Genomic DNA, 18,288 nt, shown 5'->3' on the forward strand with positions numbered 1-18,288 from the left:
TGTACCGAGTATCTGCGCCAGATCCCCATCCCAGCTTGTACATAAACCATGTCCATCCGTCCCCCAGTTGTTCGCTTCAATGCATACCTGGACGTCCAAGATGCCGCTGGTATTCAGTGATCTGTCCATCCAAGCTCTTAATGTGTCCTTCCATCAAGCCCTGATCCCTGAACCAAGTACTTTTCACTCGTAATCATGTCTCCAAAAAAGTAAACGAAGCAAAAATTGTTGTCGACGATGCAGATGGGCTTCCACCAAGCCATCAACCACTCACCAAGCGGAAAGTTTCCACTCCCATTGTCGGCGTCTCTACCAGACTGTCCCGTGGGACACCTTCCTGCTTGCGTCTGACGTAGAAGCTGCGACATTCGTTCAGAACCTGAGCCCACTCTGCCAATGACCGACCGCTGTATCGCGCTGTGCCCATTTCATGCTCCTTGGGCTTCAGTGGCTTCACCTCTGCCGCTCTGGCCCGAGCTCGATCATCATTGCTGATAGCACTTCCTCTGCTACTACTGCCGCTGCCGCTGCCGCTGCCGCGGTCACTGCTGTGGCTCACACTGCTTCCTCCACTCTCCGAGCTCCGTCGCGCAATGAGGATGCTTTGGGCGTTATGCGGAAGCTGAGGTGCTGTAAGAACCCGGTTCTTGGTCTCTAAATTCGTTCGGCCTTGGATGAATTCTAGAGAGAACTTGAATGAGAATGCCTGGTGGGGAGGTGTAGCCGGTCGCTTGGGTGCAGTGATGGCACTGTTCGGTCCAGGAGCATCACTGGAAGGAGGAACACCGTTCTCGTCCGGACTGCCCGGTGGAGTTACTTCTCCTGGCCGGTTGTTACCTGGGGTGCCAAAGACATTGAGACCACGGAACAAACTCCACCGCTTCCTGTTCCCTTGACTCGGTGCATCCGCCATCGGGATTGTGCTGAGAATTGAAGAATGGTTTTGATAGGGCGAGCTCTGAGTGACGATCGATGGTGGCAGATATCTCTCGAAGTTTGTCTTTGGGGGTGTCATAATTGGTTGGCTGTCCGTGCGCATGATGACGAGGACACGGCTCGGTGCAGGTGAACAAGGCGCTGATGATGGTGGCACAACCCCTCGCATCTCCGCTTCCGCAGCCAGGTATTGATAATTGGCCCAACATTTATTCAATCTCGCTGCCAATGTCTGCAAGATCTCACTGCTGCAGTGTCAGTAGCCACTCGAATGAAAACCTGATGAATGCCGACTTACAAGTCGAGGTCCGATACCTGCCCATCGTGTCGCGCAATCTTCCAGCAGAGCAGGCGGTAGAAGTAATGCCGGACCATGGTCGACCAGTGGCAAAAGAGCTTCTCGAAAGTCTTCTCCTCCAGCAGCCACTCTAGAACCAATTGCCGCTTCCGTCCTTCATTATGTATTAGAATGGACCAAGTACTGTACAAGAATGAAATCGCTCGTATCTGGGTGAGGGTGGTTTGACTCTGCAACATCTGCTTGCAGACATCTAGCCAGAAAGGCCAGTCGAGCACCGGGGTATCAATGTATGTCTGGTGGTAACGGAACATGATGGGGAGGACTTCCTCCATAAAATCACAAATCACAAAACATGCGTCGTTGTTGTACAGGGAGATTCTGACAGTGGCGGCTTTAGTGACACTGTCAAACGAGGTCAAGAAAAGGCTGCGTAGAAGTGAATGTTCAGGATCCAGGTCCCCCATGACATCTCTGAGCAACATGACCAAGCGGTTTTCAGCAATCGAGCGAGTTGCATTCGCGATTGTCATGGGCAGCGGAGCCAATGCGTCGGGGTTGTCCATATGAGATCCAGTGCCAGGGGCATAGCTCTCGCCTCCAGCTTGACCGGCTTGTCGGTAGATGGTCGTCTCCAAAATCAGCAACATCTGTGCACAGACCGGGACCAGGCCAGGAATAGCTGCACGGTCTTTTAATGAAATCTCCTCAGTCAGGAACTCAGAGACGAGCATGTGATACTGCTTGGTGAAGACAAAGAACAAGTCACTGTTGTGACCAGACCATCGCGTAACCCATGGTTGGAACCAATTAATCCGCTCCGAACCAGGGGGGATTGGCCCTCGTTGCTGCAGCCGGCGCGAAAAGGAAGCTTGAGATGCCACACAGAGGCTGCGCACTGGTGGCGGAAAGTTCCTCCCCAATGCACTTGAGATCAAATCAAGCTTTTCTCCGTTCTCGACGCCGAATTGTCTAAATACGCGTCTCAAGGCGCTTGACGGGAGACACCACAACCTGACCAGCATATCCGCCACGCCAGGACAGAAGAAGAAGGCATAGGCACATGCTTTTCCAGCAAATGTAACGAGACTCTGAGGAGCAGTGCGCAACGACAAGATGCCAGTCACAAACTCCATTTGAGAAAGCAGGTTCTGGATAAAGATGTTACGCACGTTTTGGTGGACCGAATCGACTAGAAAGTCTGCCTCTTCTGATTCGAGAGAATTTGTTGACTTTGATTTGGGTATCGAATGTCGTTGGGGACTTTCTCCTAGAATTGAAGCGAACCCTGGTATCCTCCACTCCGGCCTAATCATGATCCTGGTCGCGGATTCCAGGAATGCGGGCCTGTCCGTGCCAGAGATCGATTGGTTATTTGCTCCATGAAGCATCTCGAGCAATCCGGTCCACCACTTGTTCAGAATCACTACTCGTCGATCGAGATCCTCGGCTCGGAGAGATTTATGAGACGGATGGTGCTCGTACTTGACAAGAAACGGGATCAGTGTTAACCGAAGCACCTTGGCCTTCTGAAGGCTTGACTTTGCCTGAAACCCGCTGTACTCGCCGTCGAGGGTCCTGAAGGCGGTCCATAACGGGTCTTTCCTCCGTGGCACTTCAGTGTTGAGAGCTGCTAACCGATCTGCGGAGAGAGAAGATGGTAGAGGAGGGACTTTGCTCAGCGAAAGCCTCGATTGAGACCGTTCGTTCGACACAAAACTCCGCAAGGAAGTTGCTGAAGAGTTCCTTGACATGCGCTTGAGATTCGAATCGCTCTTGTTCTTGGTTTGTATGAGGGAGAGTGGCCTCTGCGCCAGAGCAGGGGCTGGGCTGCGTTTGTCAATATCTTGAGTTTGCATGGCATTCTCTAATCTGGATTCGTCTGGTTCGGGGGATGAGCGTAGCGGAGGACTTGACGCCGCCGGTTCCGGGACTGCAACAGAGTTTACAGCATTGACGAGTTTCCGCTTGCTGGGTGACCAACTTCGCTTTCTCTCTGGAGTACTGCCTTCTTGGCGAGATGGAGACGAAGACCTTGATGAAGAGGCAGCCCACGATTTCCGAGCGAGGGTTCGAAGAGTTCCCGCAACAGAGCGGCTGAGACTCTTTGGTTGCTCATCCCTATCACCATTGGTGTTACTCGGCTCGCGCGGCTGAGGCTCATCTTCATCCGGTGACAGGGAGAAACGAGCACTCGCCAACATCTTCCTCTTTGCTTTTCTTGAAACTCGGCGGAACAACTCCAGATTTGCTGAATGCATACTGTCATTGACCTTGACTTTGGGATCAGAGGGAAGAGAAATGATTTGTTCGGAGAAGGTACGTTTGATGGTGGAAGAGTCGGAGGGCTCGGTTTCTAACGCTGGGAGGTAGGTGAAGCTGGCTGAACGGACGAAGTCCCTGGGAGGATCAGGTTGGAAGGACTCCGGAGAAGACATCGTGGTGGCCGAGTGAATTGGTAGAGAACTCAGAGCGTGAACGGGGAGGGCGGGCAGAATCTGCCCGTCGACATGTGCAGCGACAGCCATGGAGGCGGCGCGCCCAAACCGTACAAACTGCAGGCCCCGCGAGTCGCCGCGGTTACGCCAAAGCGAAAGACGTGAACTTTTTCTTACTCCTCGCCATCAGGTACAACGCAACTGAAGAAGAGCATCGACATGAGTCGAGACGGACAACAAGTTCAGCCAGCCGGGAGAAGCGGATCGGTGGACGGTGGACGCAATTGAAGGGGTTGGGAGTGAGAGGCTCGATGTCCTCGTCCGATATACAAGACTCTGAATGTTGCAGAATTATACAAGGCCGAAGAATCAGAAGAGTGAGAAGAACATCAACGAAGGACAATATTCACAGAGTGAAAGACAAAGGATGGACAACGAAGCAAGCAAGGAGCAGTACCAGTGTCAGTCTGCACAGTGCAGGTGTGGAAATCAAGAGCGTCCCAGTCCTTCAGGCTCAGGGTGCACGTTTTGGATGTCGCAGGCGGAGGATTAGAAGCAGTGGAGCGGCTTTAGGGTCCTTTAGGGTCCTTCAGGGTGTCGGGCGCGTGTGAATGGTTGACCGAGGAGCCTGAAGAGAGACAGTCGGCGTCATCAACCCCCGACGGGCCACCCGTGCCACCACAGGCCTGGACTCCAAGCCAGCTGTGGGTGACAGCGGTTGCCCTTTTGTATGGCCTGGTTTCGCTTGCTCAGCGCCTGCCCAGAAACAGCACCGCGAAACTGGGTTATCGTCCAGGTCGACGCCAATAGTGCCTATCGCATCATCCTAGCAACACGCCTAGGAACACGTTCTCTTTTTCTTTTTCCGTCTGATGCATAATTATCCACTATCCACTCTCTGACGATCCATGGTACCGTTGATCAGGTCCGGACTTTATCCCATCCTGGCCAAAAGGACCACACCGTACGGAGTGAATGAATGCCCCTGGAATCTGACGATTAGGAGGGTGTCGTGGACTCGTGGGCACTCCGTACATTTCCGCTGCCTTTTGTACCCATCTGGCTTGCCCATTGGCCCAGATCTCAAATCACGGAAAGGGAAATGCTTACACTGCAGCTGTTCAGTCGGTCTACCTTTATCGTCACCGAGGATTACGTAGATATCAGGCATCCTTTCCCGACCGCTACTGCAACATCTATCTTCTGTGAGTGGTCTTGACTCTGGGGTGTCAGATTTTGTGGGGTACAATGGCATGGATTGCTCAGATCAACGCCGGCGGACATGAACGTGGTTGCACTCTGGGAATGGAGGGTGTGAGGGACCAGGATTCCATGTTGGCAATCAGTTGCAATGCGGACCTTGGCAATGCATGATACCAGGTAGACACGGAATATCAGGCAAAAATACCGTCTTCGGCAGCTCCTCGAAAGTATCCTCTTCACAGTTACGCCCTTATTTCGCTGCTCATTCAGACCACATGGAGCTATATCAGAGATGGAGTGAGTCCGACGAATTGGCACGGCACAAATCGATCTCAAGAAAGTGCCCACCGCCCGTGTCAACCTGTTTTAGCACTTTGACTGATCCTTCCCGAGAGTCAGGCTCACTTTCAAAATTCTGAATTTGAAGTTCTCGTGCCAGAGTGATGGGCCATAGGACAGGGATTCTGGGTAGCGTCTGCGTCCGAACGCAGGAGAACTGAATTGATCACTCCCTTGAAAACCGAGGAGCACCAAATGTTTTATGTCACGTTTTGACTGATTGTACAATCCTTTTTCATCTAAGTTCTTTCCGCCGATATCAATGGTGTGCTGGTTCATCCTCCTCCTCAATGTCTTCGAAAAAGTCTTCTTCGGGCTGTGTCTCCCCTGGCGCAGCTGCTCCTTCAATCTCCACAACTTGGTCCTCGTATTCCTTCATTTCACTTGCCAGGTTGGTCTCTTCTGGCGACTTGGGCACAGCGGGAGGTGTGAATTTTTGGACGTGACCCTCGGCGTCTGATGCTTTCTGCGGCGGGGGTTTGTAGGCTCGCAACTCTTTCAGGTACATATCCTGAATCAAATCCGCTGCAATTTTATGAGTAGATTTCTTGAAAGAAGCAAGAAAATGTACTGACGCATCCTTGAGATTGGGGCGGCGACAAAGCTTCGGCGAGAAGCTGGCAGCGTTCTAGAGCTCAACCGAGCAAAGAGACGTGTCTAGATAACTGGTCAACAGCAGCTGGTACATTTGAATGAGACACTTACACTGGCCCTGAGAGATTGCGCCATTGCTGAGATTTGACAAAGGTACAACAAGTTCCTCTGGTAGGGTTGGAAGCTCTGTCGACAACGATTGAAAGAGTAGCTTCTGTAGAATGACTAGACTAACTGCTTTTGGATTAAGCACCAGCGCCGGCAGCCGTAGCATCACGTGATCCCAGCTAGCCGCTGACCAGGCTTACCTTCTGATTTCCAACATGCGCCTCAACTTGAGATTTCTACCACCTTCTTTCCACCATCCCGCCATCTACATATCGCAGAAGCCGTCATAATCCTCCTCTGTTGCCGTCGCTTCATCAGAGAACGCATCTTTGACGCTCTTGCGCATCCTTGAACGAGCCGCTGACGACGACTCTTCGTGTTCAGAAACCCCCGGCTTTCCTTGACTCACGAGACCTTCGCTGGTTTGAACGGTCACAGTCAGATCCTCGTTTCGTTCACGCCTGCGCTTTGCTCAAATCCACTGCGATAACTTCTCCCCGTACCCAGCTTCGGCTTCGCGCAAGAAAGGTACATCACTTTAGATAGTTGACGAGAGCGTCGTTTGGCCTCAGCGTTTGGGTTGTCTCATTCACTTGTTGATGACCTGACTGACAAACTGCCTTATCCAGTGTACGACGATCCTCGACCTCCGAGTCTACGTCTACACTACCTATCCGCTCGTTCAAAATTCACGCATAAATTAAAAGTGATTTCTCTATCGGGTCACTGATCACCTTCGCTACATTGCGCGTGTGACAATCGCCGCCTGGGCTGCCAGGAGCCTTACTGTCTGTTGGGACACAATCCGGCCCCACCGGCCTTTACCTTGATTACCGCCAAACTGTATTCCCCGCTGTTCGTCAAGACTTTTGCAAATAACCACAACCTACGGACGACTTATAAGGGTATCAAGCGACGCCAAACTCAACGTCTGCAATCTAAACTCGGTGGACGCGTGATAAAGAGTATTGCGAAACCATTCGGGCCCAAATTAAACAAGATGGCGACTGCGGGCGTCGAGAACCAACCTCCTGAAGCACCAGCATGGCGCGAAAACCTCAACACACATCTTATCTGCCCCGATTGCAAGCAGGTACCTCCTGATCTGATTGAGGAGAATGCCGACACCATCTGTGCCAACTGTGGGATGGTCCTTGCTGAACGTTTGGTCAGCTACGAGTCCGAGTGGCGTACCTTCAACTCTGATGAAGGCAAGGGCGAGGATCCCAACCGTGTCGGAGAAGCCGACAATGAGTTGTTTCTCACTAACAACGCTGGTACATTGATCGGTGGTGGCGGTCCCAACGTATCGAAGGAGACACGGAAGCTCAAGAAGGCGCAGGCGATGCAACAGGAAAATAAGGCGGACAAGGCTCTGCAGACCGCTTACGCGCAAATCGAGGCTTGGGGGGAGAAGGCCAAGCTCACGGCTACCATCAAAACTACCGCCAAAATGTACTTCAAGCGGGTTTACGAAGCGAACGCCCTCCGTGGCAAGCAGACAGAGGTCATTTTGGCCGGATGCCTCTTCATTGCTTGCCGTCAGCATCAAGCGCCCCGGTCCTTCAGTGAGATCTTCGGATTGACGTCCGTCCCCAAGAAGGAGATTGGACGAGCATACAAAAACCTGGAGAAGTTTCTTACCAAGTCGTCGAATGAGAGTATTCAAGCAATCGAAGAAAGCGGCGGCATTGCGAATCGGAATCTTCTCGGGTTCAAGAGTACCCAGTCAACTAAACCCGAAGACCTTTGTGACCGGTACTGCAACATGGTGGGATTGCCTTTCCGAGTGTCGACCATCGCGCGCGAGCTTGCACAAAAGATCCCTACCGTCGAAGGGTTGGCCGGCCGGAGCCCGTTGTCCAACGCTGCCGCATGCACCTATTTTGCCAGTCACTTGCTGGGATTTGGGAAGTCCACGAAGCAAATTAGCGAAGTTGCCGGTGTGAGTGATGCAACTATCAAGCATGCCTACAGATACCTTCTTCAAGCAAAAGACTCCTTGGTTGAGCCAAGCTGGCTGGGTGAGCAGGGAAACGCCGGCGGGTTCGGCGATCTGAAGAATCTTCCCGGTGCTTGATGTGCACCACAAATAGAGCTCCAATCTTTGCGTTGGGCGGTTGGATGGATAAGGACAAAGCAGAAGCAATTGGGTGACGGTTGATCCTGCATGGGATGAGGTTGTGCCTGCTCGGGTACTCACAAAAGTCAGGGGTTATTTTGATGGTGGCCGGGATCAACGGGTGGCCATGGTGCTTTATGATCCAATCTTAATGTTCTCATGTTTTGATTCATGGCCATTTTGTGTGCCGTTATGACATGGCATGGCGTTTATTGAGGGACAGATACCCAACAAACCGGAAGCACAGCTGTGCATGTAATGCTAGAGCCAATTGGCAAAAGTCCTTACAGGTTAGAAGATACAAAGTATCAACGTTTATGCTTCAACCGTCAATTTGGCCATAGCGCCTGCTCTCTGATTGTAAGGTACGACTACAACTTGTTTCGTGAATTTATACGCCCTAACCAATCGACGACACTGACGTGGGTAAGTAGCATCTTTTGGTATCCCGTGAGGCTGGGTTTTAAATCTTTTGAACCGTTTTTCTCCTTTGACAAGCCCCACAATCGGTTTCTGTAATGGCATCGGCAAATAGGTTTCCATACTACACGGGCGCCACAGACACTGTTGGACGGCGCGTATTTCTGAACAGTGCCGATCTCTGAGAAATAGAACAAGATATAATATGGCCAGGGGTCCTTGATGTGGGCGTCGACTTCTTACCTTGTACTTGACTACACGTTCCACGGCATATCGGACACAGTTGTGGCGCCCTGAAATACCGCTCTGCTATATAGTGGTCAGCAAAGATGTCTGTACAGTCTAGTCTAACATGCCACTGCGGTCTCGTCTGCGAGTCCTCTTCATTGCTATCCAACCCAACTATGCCAAATGAATGCATTATGTGCCATTGCAACGTATGCCGATACACCACAGGGTCCCTAGGCGTATCTTATCTGGCGCTTAGCGGCCCGCCCAGTGAGAAATCACTCACTTCCACTACTGCATACAAGTCTTCTGAGAAATACACCCGGTATTTCTGCCAGAAATGCGGATGTAATGTCTTTGTTCGATCTGAAAGGGACGGGAGGTGGTTGGCTTGTCCCGGCATCCTGGAGAGAAGCGAGGATGACAAGGACGAATCGAGTCAGATGAAATGTCCAAACAACATCACAAAGGTCATTTGCCACTGGTACCTCGACGATGCGAAGGACGGTGGCATCGCGCCATTCCTCACCAAATTAAGCGGGCGAGATGTTCCATGCTATAGGACCGAGCCAGACGCGGAGGATGAAGATCGCTTGGAGGAGAGCGATCTTCTACGACTTCAGATGACATCTCTTGCTCAACAGCCCTCAGCGCTTGAGAGAGGTCAAATGCTGGAAGTCTCTTGCCACTGCGGAGAGTGTCAACTCCTGATCGCACCACCGGCATACACTGCGACCAGCGAAGGATGGTACGTGCCTAAGACGGACCGCAGCAAATATTACGCTCGCTTCTGCTGTTGTCGGTCTTGCCGCCTGACATTAGGCTTCACACTGCAGCCGTGGGCTTACATTCCCCCCTCCCAGTTTTTCACTCTGGAGAAGGAGCCTGTCGTTTTCGGACCTAAAACCAAAGAGACGGTTCAAATCGACAAACTCAAACACTATCAGTCCTCAGAATTTGTGATACGGAGTTTCTGCTCCGTCTGCGGGGCAACAGTCTTCTACCAGAGTTTCGAAAGGCCATATATTATTGATTTGAGCGTTGGTGTTGTGAGGTCGAAGATGGGGAATGCGATGGCGGGGGAATGGCTTGAGTGGGACAGGGAGATTGTGAGTAAAAGGGCCGAGGCTGTGGATGAGGAATTGGTAGAAGCGTGGTTAAAGAAATGAATACAGACTCTGGCAATAATGCATGAGATATAGGAAGCTACCTAAATACCTACCTAGGTAGGTTATAATAAACAACTTGAAAGGTGAAAATGGCGCTGTGATACTCAGCCTTGAGGCCTGACACTCGGCGAGTCGGCTCTGGCGAGGCTCTCAAAACGCTTGGCATTTTTGCAACGGTTGCACTAGTCTCCCATACTTCGTTCTCTGTGAACGCCATCTCGAAAACACTCCTGCAACCACCTCCTCCTAGACCCATTGCCATTACGTACTTTTCTGGGTCTTTCGCAGTAACAGAGCCCTGCCTGTTTGACTTACAGAAAACCTTTTTACTTTGGGGTGAGAGTTGTTCACCATGGCTGCCGCTGCGAAGCCGACAAAAAATCAGCTAAAGCGAGCAAAGAAGAAGGCCGAGAAGGAGAAGAAAAAGGTACAAATGATGGCTTATCATCCGTGTCCTAAGTCTAACGTCACGCAGGCCGGTCCTGAATCAACCCCAGAAACCACAATCACAAATGGAGTATCCCCCAAGCCCGAGCCCGGACAAGAACAGTCTGTGGCCTCAAATGGCGTCAAGATCAAATCAGAAGATGCGCGCAATGGCGGCGCCCTTGCCGAACCGCTCATTGTCGACGATGGGAATCCTCTATTCGACATGTACAAAGATGTGATGGGAAAATTCGAAGAGGCGGACAAAGAAGATCCCGCGCTCAAGGCACCTGAGAAGCCTGAGGTGTACTTTGACGATGACGACGATATTCCAGATGAAGACGAAGAAAATGCGGCGCCAAAGGTTTCCAAGAAAAAGAAGAAAGAGATGACGAAGTTGTCTGTGGCAGAACTGAAGGCTCTTGTCAATAGGCCTGAGATGGTGGAATGGACAGACACGTCGGCGCCTGATCCCAGGTTGTTAGTCCATATCAAGTCGTATCGGAACGTTGTCCCCGTACCGAATCATTGGTCACTCAAGAGAGAGTATCTTTCTTCAAAACGAGGTATCGAAAAGCCGCCGTTCGCCCTGCCAAAATTCATCCAGGAAACAGGTATCGCGGAAATGCGGGACGCGATTCTGGAGAAGCAAGAAAACGCCACTTTGAAGCAGAAACAACGTGAGAGAGTGCAGGGAAAGACGGGCAAACTCGACATTGATTATCAGAAACTCTACGATGCATTCTTCAGATTCCAGACCAAACCCGAGTTGACCAGGTATGGCGAGGTCTATTATGAGGGCAAGGAGTTTGAAACAAACTTACGACACTTACGGCCCGGGGAGCTATCTGACGAATTGAAAGAGGCGCTGAATATGCCTCCTGGGGCACCTCCTCCGTGGCTGATCAATATGCAGAGATATGGACCGCCTCCATCGTATCCAGCTCTCAAGGTACCCGGTGTTAATGCGCCTCCTCCTCCCGGCGCAAGCTGGGGGTTCGCCCCGGGACAATGGGGCAAACCACCCGTGGATGAAGCGACGAACAGACCTCTCTATGGTGGGGACATCTTCGGCGTGCTACAGCAGCAACAGAACGCTCAGCAAGGCGAACCTGTAGAGAAAGAACTATGGGGTGAGCTACAAGAACAAGAAGAGTCCGAAGAGGAAGAGGACGAGGAAGAAGAGGAGGAAGAAGACGACGAAGAGGAAGGTGGAGCTGGGCTGGACAGTTCAACCGGTCTGGAGACACCCAGCGGCATGACATCCGCTGTGCCCACTGAAATTGGCGGCACGGAGACTGTCTCTGAATTTGACTTGCGAAAACGCCGGGGCACGGAAACTGAGGAGTCGCATCATCCACGGTCTGCCTACCAAGTCATTCCAGAACGCCAGTCTCGCGTCGAGGGCTTTTTTGGCGGTGACCGCGTCTACGATCTCAAGGCTGCTCAACAACAATCTGCTGTCGGTGTCCCTGTCCTGGGACAAGATGATACGTCTCGTAAACGGAAGAAGCCAGGCGATGTGGATGTGTCAATGGACCCGGATGCTCTCGCCGCACATGATGGGATGGATAAAGAAGAGCTGCGCCGCGCATACGAGCAGGGTCGTAAGGCGGAGCAGAATCCCAACTGGGATTTCCAGGAGGATTTGTCAGAAATGATTGCGACAGAATCGAGGAAGAGGCAGAAGAGGGATGAAGAAAGAAGGGGGAAGAGATGATCTGAAGGCAGCCATATCGCCCTCAAACATTGCACCTGGAGTTGTAAAGATGAAGGCATGGGATGATACCCTGGTGTCATTCGTGGAAGTCGTGCGTTTCGCTGTACCTTGAACACATGGCTCCCAGCCGCCATCGATCAAGGGACTCGCACTGAGGCGCCTCAGAAAAGCCAGTCTGAAACGCCGTTGCCGGCTTCTTTGCCGCCTCGAGTTTGAAGTCCTCAGTCGGAAGCAAATCATCAGTACTTGCCGGAAAACTGCTGGATACTGCGCCTCTATATCCCACTGTCAATTCATAAACACGAAGAGATTCGGTGAGACTTTCTGGCTTCGTTGTTTTGCATCCGTCAACATGAATTGATTCTAACCGTCCTAGTGTGAACCAGGCTACCTTTCGAGCTTGGGCTTTGGCGAGGACCGTTGAAAGACGGAAACCCTTGTACGTTCCGCTTCGACGAAGCATGTCCTTGAACGAAATCCACGGAACTCTTCCTCCAGCCATTCCAAACCTTGGTTTATCGACTTGATGGCCTGGCTGGAGATCTGCTATGCTCGAAAATCGAAGCGTAGTCTGTGTCCGCCCCGCCAATAGCACGGTGACGGTCGACCAGGTTGAAGGGGTTAAATCAATGTCCTCAAACGGAACGATTTTGCCTCCATCCGACGTCTTTCCATGCTCCCTCTCTACCCTTGCCCGATGCAGACAACATCTTGTTTTTTGTAGTTGAAGAGGGCATGTTCTCTAATTGGCGAGAGGCTCTTGAAAGACTACCTCTGCTGTAACGACGAATGGCTTTTTCTGCTGTAACGACGAATGGCTTTTACCTGTTAGAGGTGCTGGATAGTGCACAGGAACCGGTGGCTCTGCAGGGCCGGGCTCGAGAGTCGAGCTTCCGAGGTTGAGGAGGTGTGTCACACAGTCAACCGAGACGAGAAGAGGGTTATCCGGGAATTTTAGCCATTCGCAAAGTTCGAGCACTGTAGGGTAGTTACTCCGAAGATCACGTCGTGCGTTATCAAACGTGAATCTTGGCCGCTTTCGATCAGTCTGTGTATGAGGTAGTCGAGCACGAGAGCGTGGAGTAATTTGATATTCTCGTCATACTCGATGGGGCCAGTCAGTGTCGCAAGCCCAGTTCTGTCGCGAAGGATGTCCCGATCGGCATGGAAGATCTTACGTCGCTTTCGTGGTAGGTTTGGGCTGGTACCTACATGAATGCATTAGAAAAGATCCTGCTGAGTTCCATCCCGGAGAATACACACAAAAGTATTCGCGCTTCAGACCCATTATGCTCATTCATAAACGAGAGTTCTTCAAGCATGCCAATGCTGAACAAACCAATAGCACGCTACCTGGAAGACTCGATATCAGGCGCCGCTCAAGAACTCACTGAGATAAGCTGACCAATCGCGAAGATCGCGGTATGCAGCTCAGACTGTTAGACACGTGGCTTCTCGTGAAGATAGACAGGTGAAGGATAGGCAGGATACAATAAATAATTTTCTTCGATTAGTCTGAGACACGGCAACTAATAATTTGTAGTGAATACGTCTCCAGAGTTGAATACCTGGTAGGTGAATACTTACACGTAGGTAGATATGTGGGTACTCCGCAAGTCTTTGATTGGAAAGTATGCTGGCGCTCGGTCCCGCAAATTATTTTGGCTTTATATTTTTATTAACGGCGATTCCTTCCAACAATCACAACAGGTGTCCTCGATGGTCTAGTGGTCATGAGTAAGTCAATCAACTCATCAGCTAGTTGTTCGTCATCTAACAGTCAATTCAGTTTCCGCTTGTCATTTCACAATAACGAGCGCGGGAGACCAGGGTTCGATTCCCTGTCGGGGAGTTTCTTTTTTTTCGAGTTTTTTGGGATCTCACGTTGTTTTTTGGGCCTTATTCCCAACGCCGCCATGTATCTCAGAGTTGGACTGGCGTTTTCGCTTTCCTACCAGACTTGCCGAGTTCAGTGAGTAAATTTGTCTGGCATAATACCTAGATATTTCCGTTTGTATTAGGGGATTTATGGACACACTCAGTAAATGCAGGTGCGTTCCACGTAGCAACAAGTCATACAATCGCGAACCAGAATCTCAAGAGTATGTATACAATGATATGGATACTAGATCACGTAACAACCATGCCAATGTACTCAGTCCTTCTAATTCGGTGAATCTTATTGTGAAGTTCACAGACAGCCGGCGCATAAGTTTAGAACAGGTGTTACGGCAGCTGAAGCAAAGCACTTGCATTCGCGTCTGCCCGCTTTAACCCGGCAGTTGTAAAAGTGCCCACCTAGTATCGGGTGAGCTTGGGACAATTGGGTATCTGGTGGTGAGCAAGGGATGAGCATAGAGCGGCACCATCATGTTCCTAAAGGAGAATAAGCTAGCCGTCGATTTACCGGCTCTTGGCATATAATTTCTGGATGCAGCAAGCCAGCGACGCATCCAGATAGTACCTGGGTAGTGAGGTCGACTCCAACTTCTTTGTGGTTCTGTCATGCCACAGCCCGTCATGCAGGAAGTCATGTACTACCAGCTCGAAGGGAGATGAACTCTATGAGGCGACATATCACCGTTCGCTGTCGCTGACCTCTCTACTGACCGTCCTCATGGATCGCTACCGGGGGTATTTTCTCCACAGCACTGGCTTCTTTGAGATCAACTGACCCGTACCAGGCCACGGCGATCGCCCCCACCCCGAGATAGAGGACATCGAGAACGAGATTCCCACCCAGACGTCGAGTACTTTGGCGAAGGAGAAAGCTACCGGCCGGGTGGCTCAGGAGGCGACAATTCATACAGACCCCCAAATCGTGATCGAGACCGAGACAGGGATCGGTTTACCGCGGACTCATGGACGGCCGACAGAAGAGATGGGCGGCGGGATGACCGAAGGGATGACATTGACTCCTACGTACCAACCACGAGTGCAAGGACCGCAAGACCACGCAGCCGATCCCCGGCCTTTCGTCGACGCTCACGAACCCCGCCGAGCAGAAGAGAAGATTTATTTGCCAACAGACGTTCACCCCCTCGCCGCTACTCTCCACGAAGATCACCACCAAGGAGAAGATCTAGATCCCCGCCTGGTGCGAGGACACGAAGTCCACCGGACGCAAAGAGGTATAGAGAGTTTTCTCCTGACCCTGGGCGACGCTCACCAAAACGCGAACGACGATTTTCCCCCGACCGAAGCCGATTCGACCGCGACCGGTCACCAGTCAAGAATTCACCAAGAGGAGGTGAGAGTTATAGACCGAGGTCAAGAACGCCGCCGCGCCGAAGGCAGCACGATAATTGGGTGAGACGGTCGCCTTCGCCGAGAGACTCTGGCGCAGCATCGCACAACACCTCAAGAAGGTCGTCTCCTCCTATTCATCCAGATCGTGCGAGCTTGACAGGCTCTCAACCGAGATCACCCGCACATCCCATTCGAGATCAATACGACAATGCCGACTCCGCAAGCTTTCGAGGCAGATCCCCTGCTGCACCCTCAGCTGCAGATGGAGATCAACGTTCTCGAGAGCCTGATGTGAGCACACCGCGGGAGGAGGTACAAGTGAACGGCGAAACCCGACAACCGCCCTCTGGTCCTAGCAGTTATCGAAACGGCACCTACGAAAGACCACCTCCCACGGGTCCATCACGCAGTTTCAGTCAGCCGATCCAGTCCCCACCTACCGGCCCTGCAGCATCGATGTCCATGTCCGCTCACAATCGTGGCGGAGGCGCCTCCACACTTAACGCCCCTACCAGACCTCGCGGTTCTGTCGGCAGATTTGACGGCCCACCTTCTCGAGATTTCTCCGGCCCTCCAGTACGTGGTCGAGGCGGCTTACCATTCAGAGGCCCGGCGCCCTACGGACCGAGAGGAGGCTCTTACGGACGCGGTGGCGACTTTGGCTCAAGCAACCGAGCTGATTATGGTGGAGGGTCCAGTTACCGTGGCGGGTTTGGACGAGGCAGCGGTGCTGGAAGCGAGCCCACATTCCCGTTCCGAGCCAACAACAGTTCCAGTACGACGTACCCTCGTACACAACGCTTCAACACCCTCCAACAACATCTTGCCACCAGCGAGAAGATCGTCCCTGGGGGTAAACTGCTTCCCTCCGGGCTTCCCCCCGACCAGGAGAAGCGGATCAAGTCGCTCGAGGCAGAAGCCGAACGAATGCGGACCGAGATTGCAGAGAAGCAGAAGCTCAAGCGCGAAGTGTTGAACGAATGGGATGTAAGGGAAAGAGAGAGCGAGAGGGAGGCACTGCGTAGTGACCTCGCAGAACAGCACTTGCAGCAATTGATGGAAGGGGATGATGGGATTGGAAGAGCGGCATTCTAGTAGGATTTTACCTGGCGGGTTGGTTGGTCGATCGCTCTACAAGCAGCCGCGGCGCAACGGGACTGAGGACAGCCGGCTTGAAGGGGGATACCGCCAGATGTCCACCTGGAGTATGTCCTGGTGTCGTTCTTGTCACCCCTCCTTCAAGAAGCACCTCTTGCTTCCACAAAAATACGTTCTTGGAAGGAAAATTGAATTCGAGCGAGCGTGTGTGTGTGTCATTCAGATCATAGCATTGCACCAAAAAGCATGAGACAGGATAGGGCATATGGATAGGACTACTCGGTACAGCTCAAGACTTGCAACTTGGATGGCAATGCCGGCCTGTTGCGAGCGGAAAGGAAATTGGAATGAGACATCTGGATAAGAGAAGAGGCGCTGGGAGAGCTCGGTTTGTTTTGTTTTGCATTTTCTCTCTTTTTTGCTTTTCGTCTTTCGTCCTCCCACTCGGGCCAATTCTTGCCTTTCCAACAACCCTCCCACATCGTCTGGCCGCTCTTGCAACCTCTAGTCGCACACCACCTCCGTCTCGATGTATCTTTGGGTAGCTGACCCAGTGGCCCGCTCTACGAGCCAACAGCTCTGCCGCCATCCACCTCCAGATTCACCCCCGTGACAAACTTGCCCTCGTCACTGGCCAGGAAAGCCGCCACGTTGGCCACGTCCGAGGGATCCGTCAGTCTTCCCAGCGGGACGTTGAACAGGAACTTCTTCATGTTTTCTTCATTGTAAGGGACCCCCACAAAGGACTCGAAAAGGCCAGTGCCAGAGAGTAGAGGGCAGAGGGCGTTGACGCGGATTTGATCTTTGCCAAATTCGGCGGCGAGACCCTTTGTGGCCTGTGTTCCGAGCAGTCATTATTAGCTCCAGCGACGGGGCGGTTGAGATGGATGGAGGACATGAGACTCACATTCGCAACAGCGCCCTTGCTCGCATTATACCAAACCAGCCCTGGCCGGGGTCTCATGGCACCTATACTGGCAATGTTGATGATACATCCACCTCCCCTTTTTTGCAACGCGGGGACCGCAGCCGGTATGCTCAAAAAGATGCTCTTGACATTCACGGCCATGACCCTGTCGTACTCTTCCTCTGTAACCTCTAGCGTGGGTTTATTCTTGTAGGATGTTCCGGCGTTGTTGACGACGATATCCAACCCTCCGAATTTTGAGACGGCTATGTCGACCATTTTGCTCCAGTCACTGGACGAGGTGACGTTGGCGGTAAGAGTTGCAACGTGACTGTCGGCGGCATCGGCGAAGGCTTTTTGGAGACCGGCCTCGTTCATGTCTGCGGCGACGACTTTGGCGCCTTCATCAATAAATTTCCGGACGCACGCGAGGCCGAAACCTGAGGCAGCACCTGAGGAGACAGTAGGTCAGCTATGGGATTCGTGATGTCGAGTCACTCTTGAAATTTGTGGCAGGTTTGCTGAGTTCTTGATACTTACCTGTGACGATGGCGACCTTGTTGGCTAATTTGCCGGAGCCTGTTTGGACCTCGTGGAGACCTGACATGGTGAAGAACTCTCTATGGAAAGGTAAAGATTCAATCAAGTGGGAGTATTGCTGGGAAGGTAGGAGGGGGAGGCTTGTCGCCGGAAGTCGACCGTGAAAGATATATAGGCCATTGGGCCACCTCTATGCCCCGCAATGATGGAAGATGGCCTGGGAACAAGTCTGAGGACCATGATGTGTGACCAACAAGAAAACAACAGAGGGGTAAGGTCGTCTGTGGCCAAGGGCTTGCGGAAGAAGCTTGCGGGGATAAAACCTGCAACCGCATGCGGAGATGGTGTCTCGAAACCACCTCCTGGCGAATGACGATTGACGGAGGCCGGAGCCATCTCGTTCTCGGAAAACTGGTTGTCGGCAATGCCCCCGTCTCTTGCAATTTGGTACAGACGCAATATAATATAATGGCCCCAAACGGGTTACAAGTCA

At 52.1% G+C, this 18,288-nt stretch overlaps 7 protein-coding genes and 1 non-coding gene across 8 annotated transcripts; 5 read left to right on the forward strand and 3 right to left on the reverse strand.

Moving 5' to 3' along the window:
• Positions 1–262: 262 nt before the first annotated feature.
• Positions 263–3,762, reverse strand: Z520_04249 (uncharacterized protein; the record flags this gene model as incomplete). Its single annotated transcript, XM_016774759.1, has 2 exons — positions 263–1,181; positions 1,235–3,762. The coding sequence occupies 2 exons, from the start codon at positions 3,760–3,762 to the stop codon at positions 263–265; spliced, it is 3,447 nt and encodes a 1,148-aa protein (XP_016633739.1).
• A 1,711-nt stretch (positions 3,763–5,473) lies between these two features.
• On the reverse strand, positions 5,474–5,943 carry Z520_04250 (uncharacterized protein; the record flags this gene model as incomplete). Its single annotated transcript, XM_016774760.1, has 3 exons — positions 5,474–5,739; positions 5,790–5,871; positions 5,920–5,943. The coding sequence occupies 3 exons, from the start codon at positions 5,941–5,943 to the stop codon at positions 5,474–5,476; spliced, it is 372 nt and encodes a 123-aa protein (XP_016633740.1).
• Positions 5,944–6,916: 973 nt separating this feature from the next.
• Positions 6,917–7,996, forward strand: Z520_04251 (uncharacterized protein; the record flags this gene model as incomplete). The annotated part of the gene is made up of 1 exon (XM_016774761.1): positions 6,917–7,996. The coding sequence occupies one exon, from the start codon at positions 6,917–6,919 to the stop codon at positions 7,994–7,996; it is 1,080 nt and encodes a 359-aa protein (XP_016633741.1).
• Positions 7,997–8,862: 866 nt separating this feature from the next.
• On the forward strand, positions 8,863–9,855 carry Z520_04252 (uncharacterized protein; the record flags this gene model as incomplete). The annotated part of the gene is made up of 1 exon (XM_016774762.1): positions 8,863–9,855. One exon carries the CDS (start codon positions 8,863–8,865, stop codon positions 9,853–9,855), a length of 993 nt encoding a protein of 330 aa, XP_016633742.1.
• Positions 9,856–10,207: 352 nt separating this feature from the next.
• Positions 10,208–12,001, forward strand: Z520_04253 (uncharacterized protein; the record flags this gene model as incomplete). The annotated part of the gene is made up of 1 exon (XM_016774763.1): positions 10,208–12,001. The coding sequence occupies one exon, from the start codon at positions 10,208–10,210 to the stop codon at positions 11,999–12,001; it is 1,794 nt and encodes a 597-aa protein (XP_016633743.1).
• A 1,713-nt stretch (positions 12,002–13,714) lies between these two features.
• Z520_04254 lies at positions 13,715–13,853 on the forward strand. The gene has a single exon. It is a non-coding gene; the product is annotated as a tRNA-Asp (tRNA).
• Positions 13,854–14,882: 1,029 nt separating this feature from the next.
• Z520_04255 (uncharacterized protein) lies at positions 14,883–16,345 on the forward strand (the record flags this gene model as incomplete). The annotated part of the gene is made up of 2 exons (XM_016774764.1): positions 14,883–15,310; positions 15,370–16,345. 2 exons carry the CDS (start codon positions 14,883–14,885, stop codon positions 16,343–16,345), a joined length of 1,404 nt encoding a protein of 467 aa, XP_016633744.1.
• A 566-nt stretch (positions 16,346–16,911) lies between these two features.
• On the reverse strand, positions 16,912–17,862 carry Z520_04256 (uncharacterized protein; the record flags this gene model as incomplete). Its single annotated transcript, XM_016774765.1, has 3 exons — positions 16,912–17,184; positions 17,256–17,707; positions 17,796–17,862. 3 exons carry the CDS (start codon positions 17,860–17,862, stop codon positions 16,912–16,914), a joined length of 792 nt encoding a protein of 263 aa, XP_016633745.1.
• Positions 17,863–18,288: the final 426 nt, after the last annotated feature.

Source organism: Fonsecaea multimorphosa, assembly GCF_000836435.1.
Source record: "Fonsecaea multimorphosa CBS 102226 unplaced genomic scaffold supercont1.7, whole genome shotgun sequence".
NCBI classification, from domain to species: domain Eukaryota; kingdom Fungi; phylum Ascomycota; class Eurotiomycetes; order Chaetothyriales; family Herpotrichiellaceae; genus Fonsecaea; species Fonsecaea multimorphosa.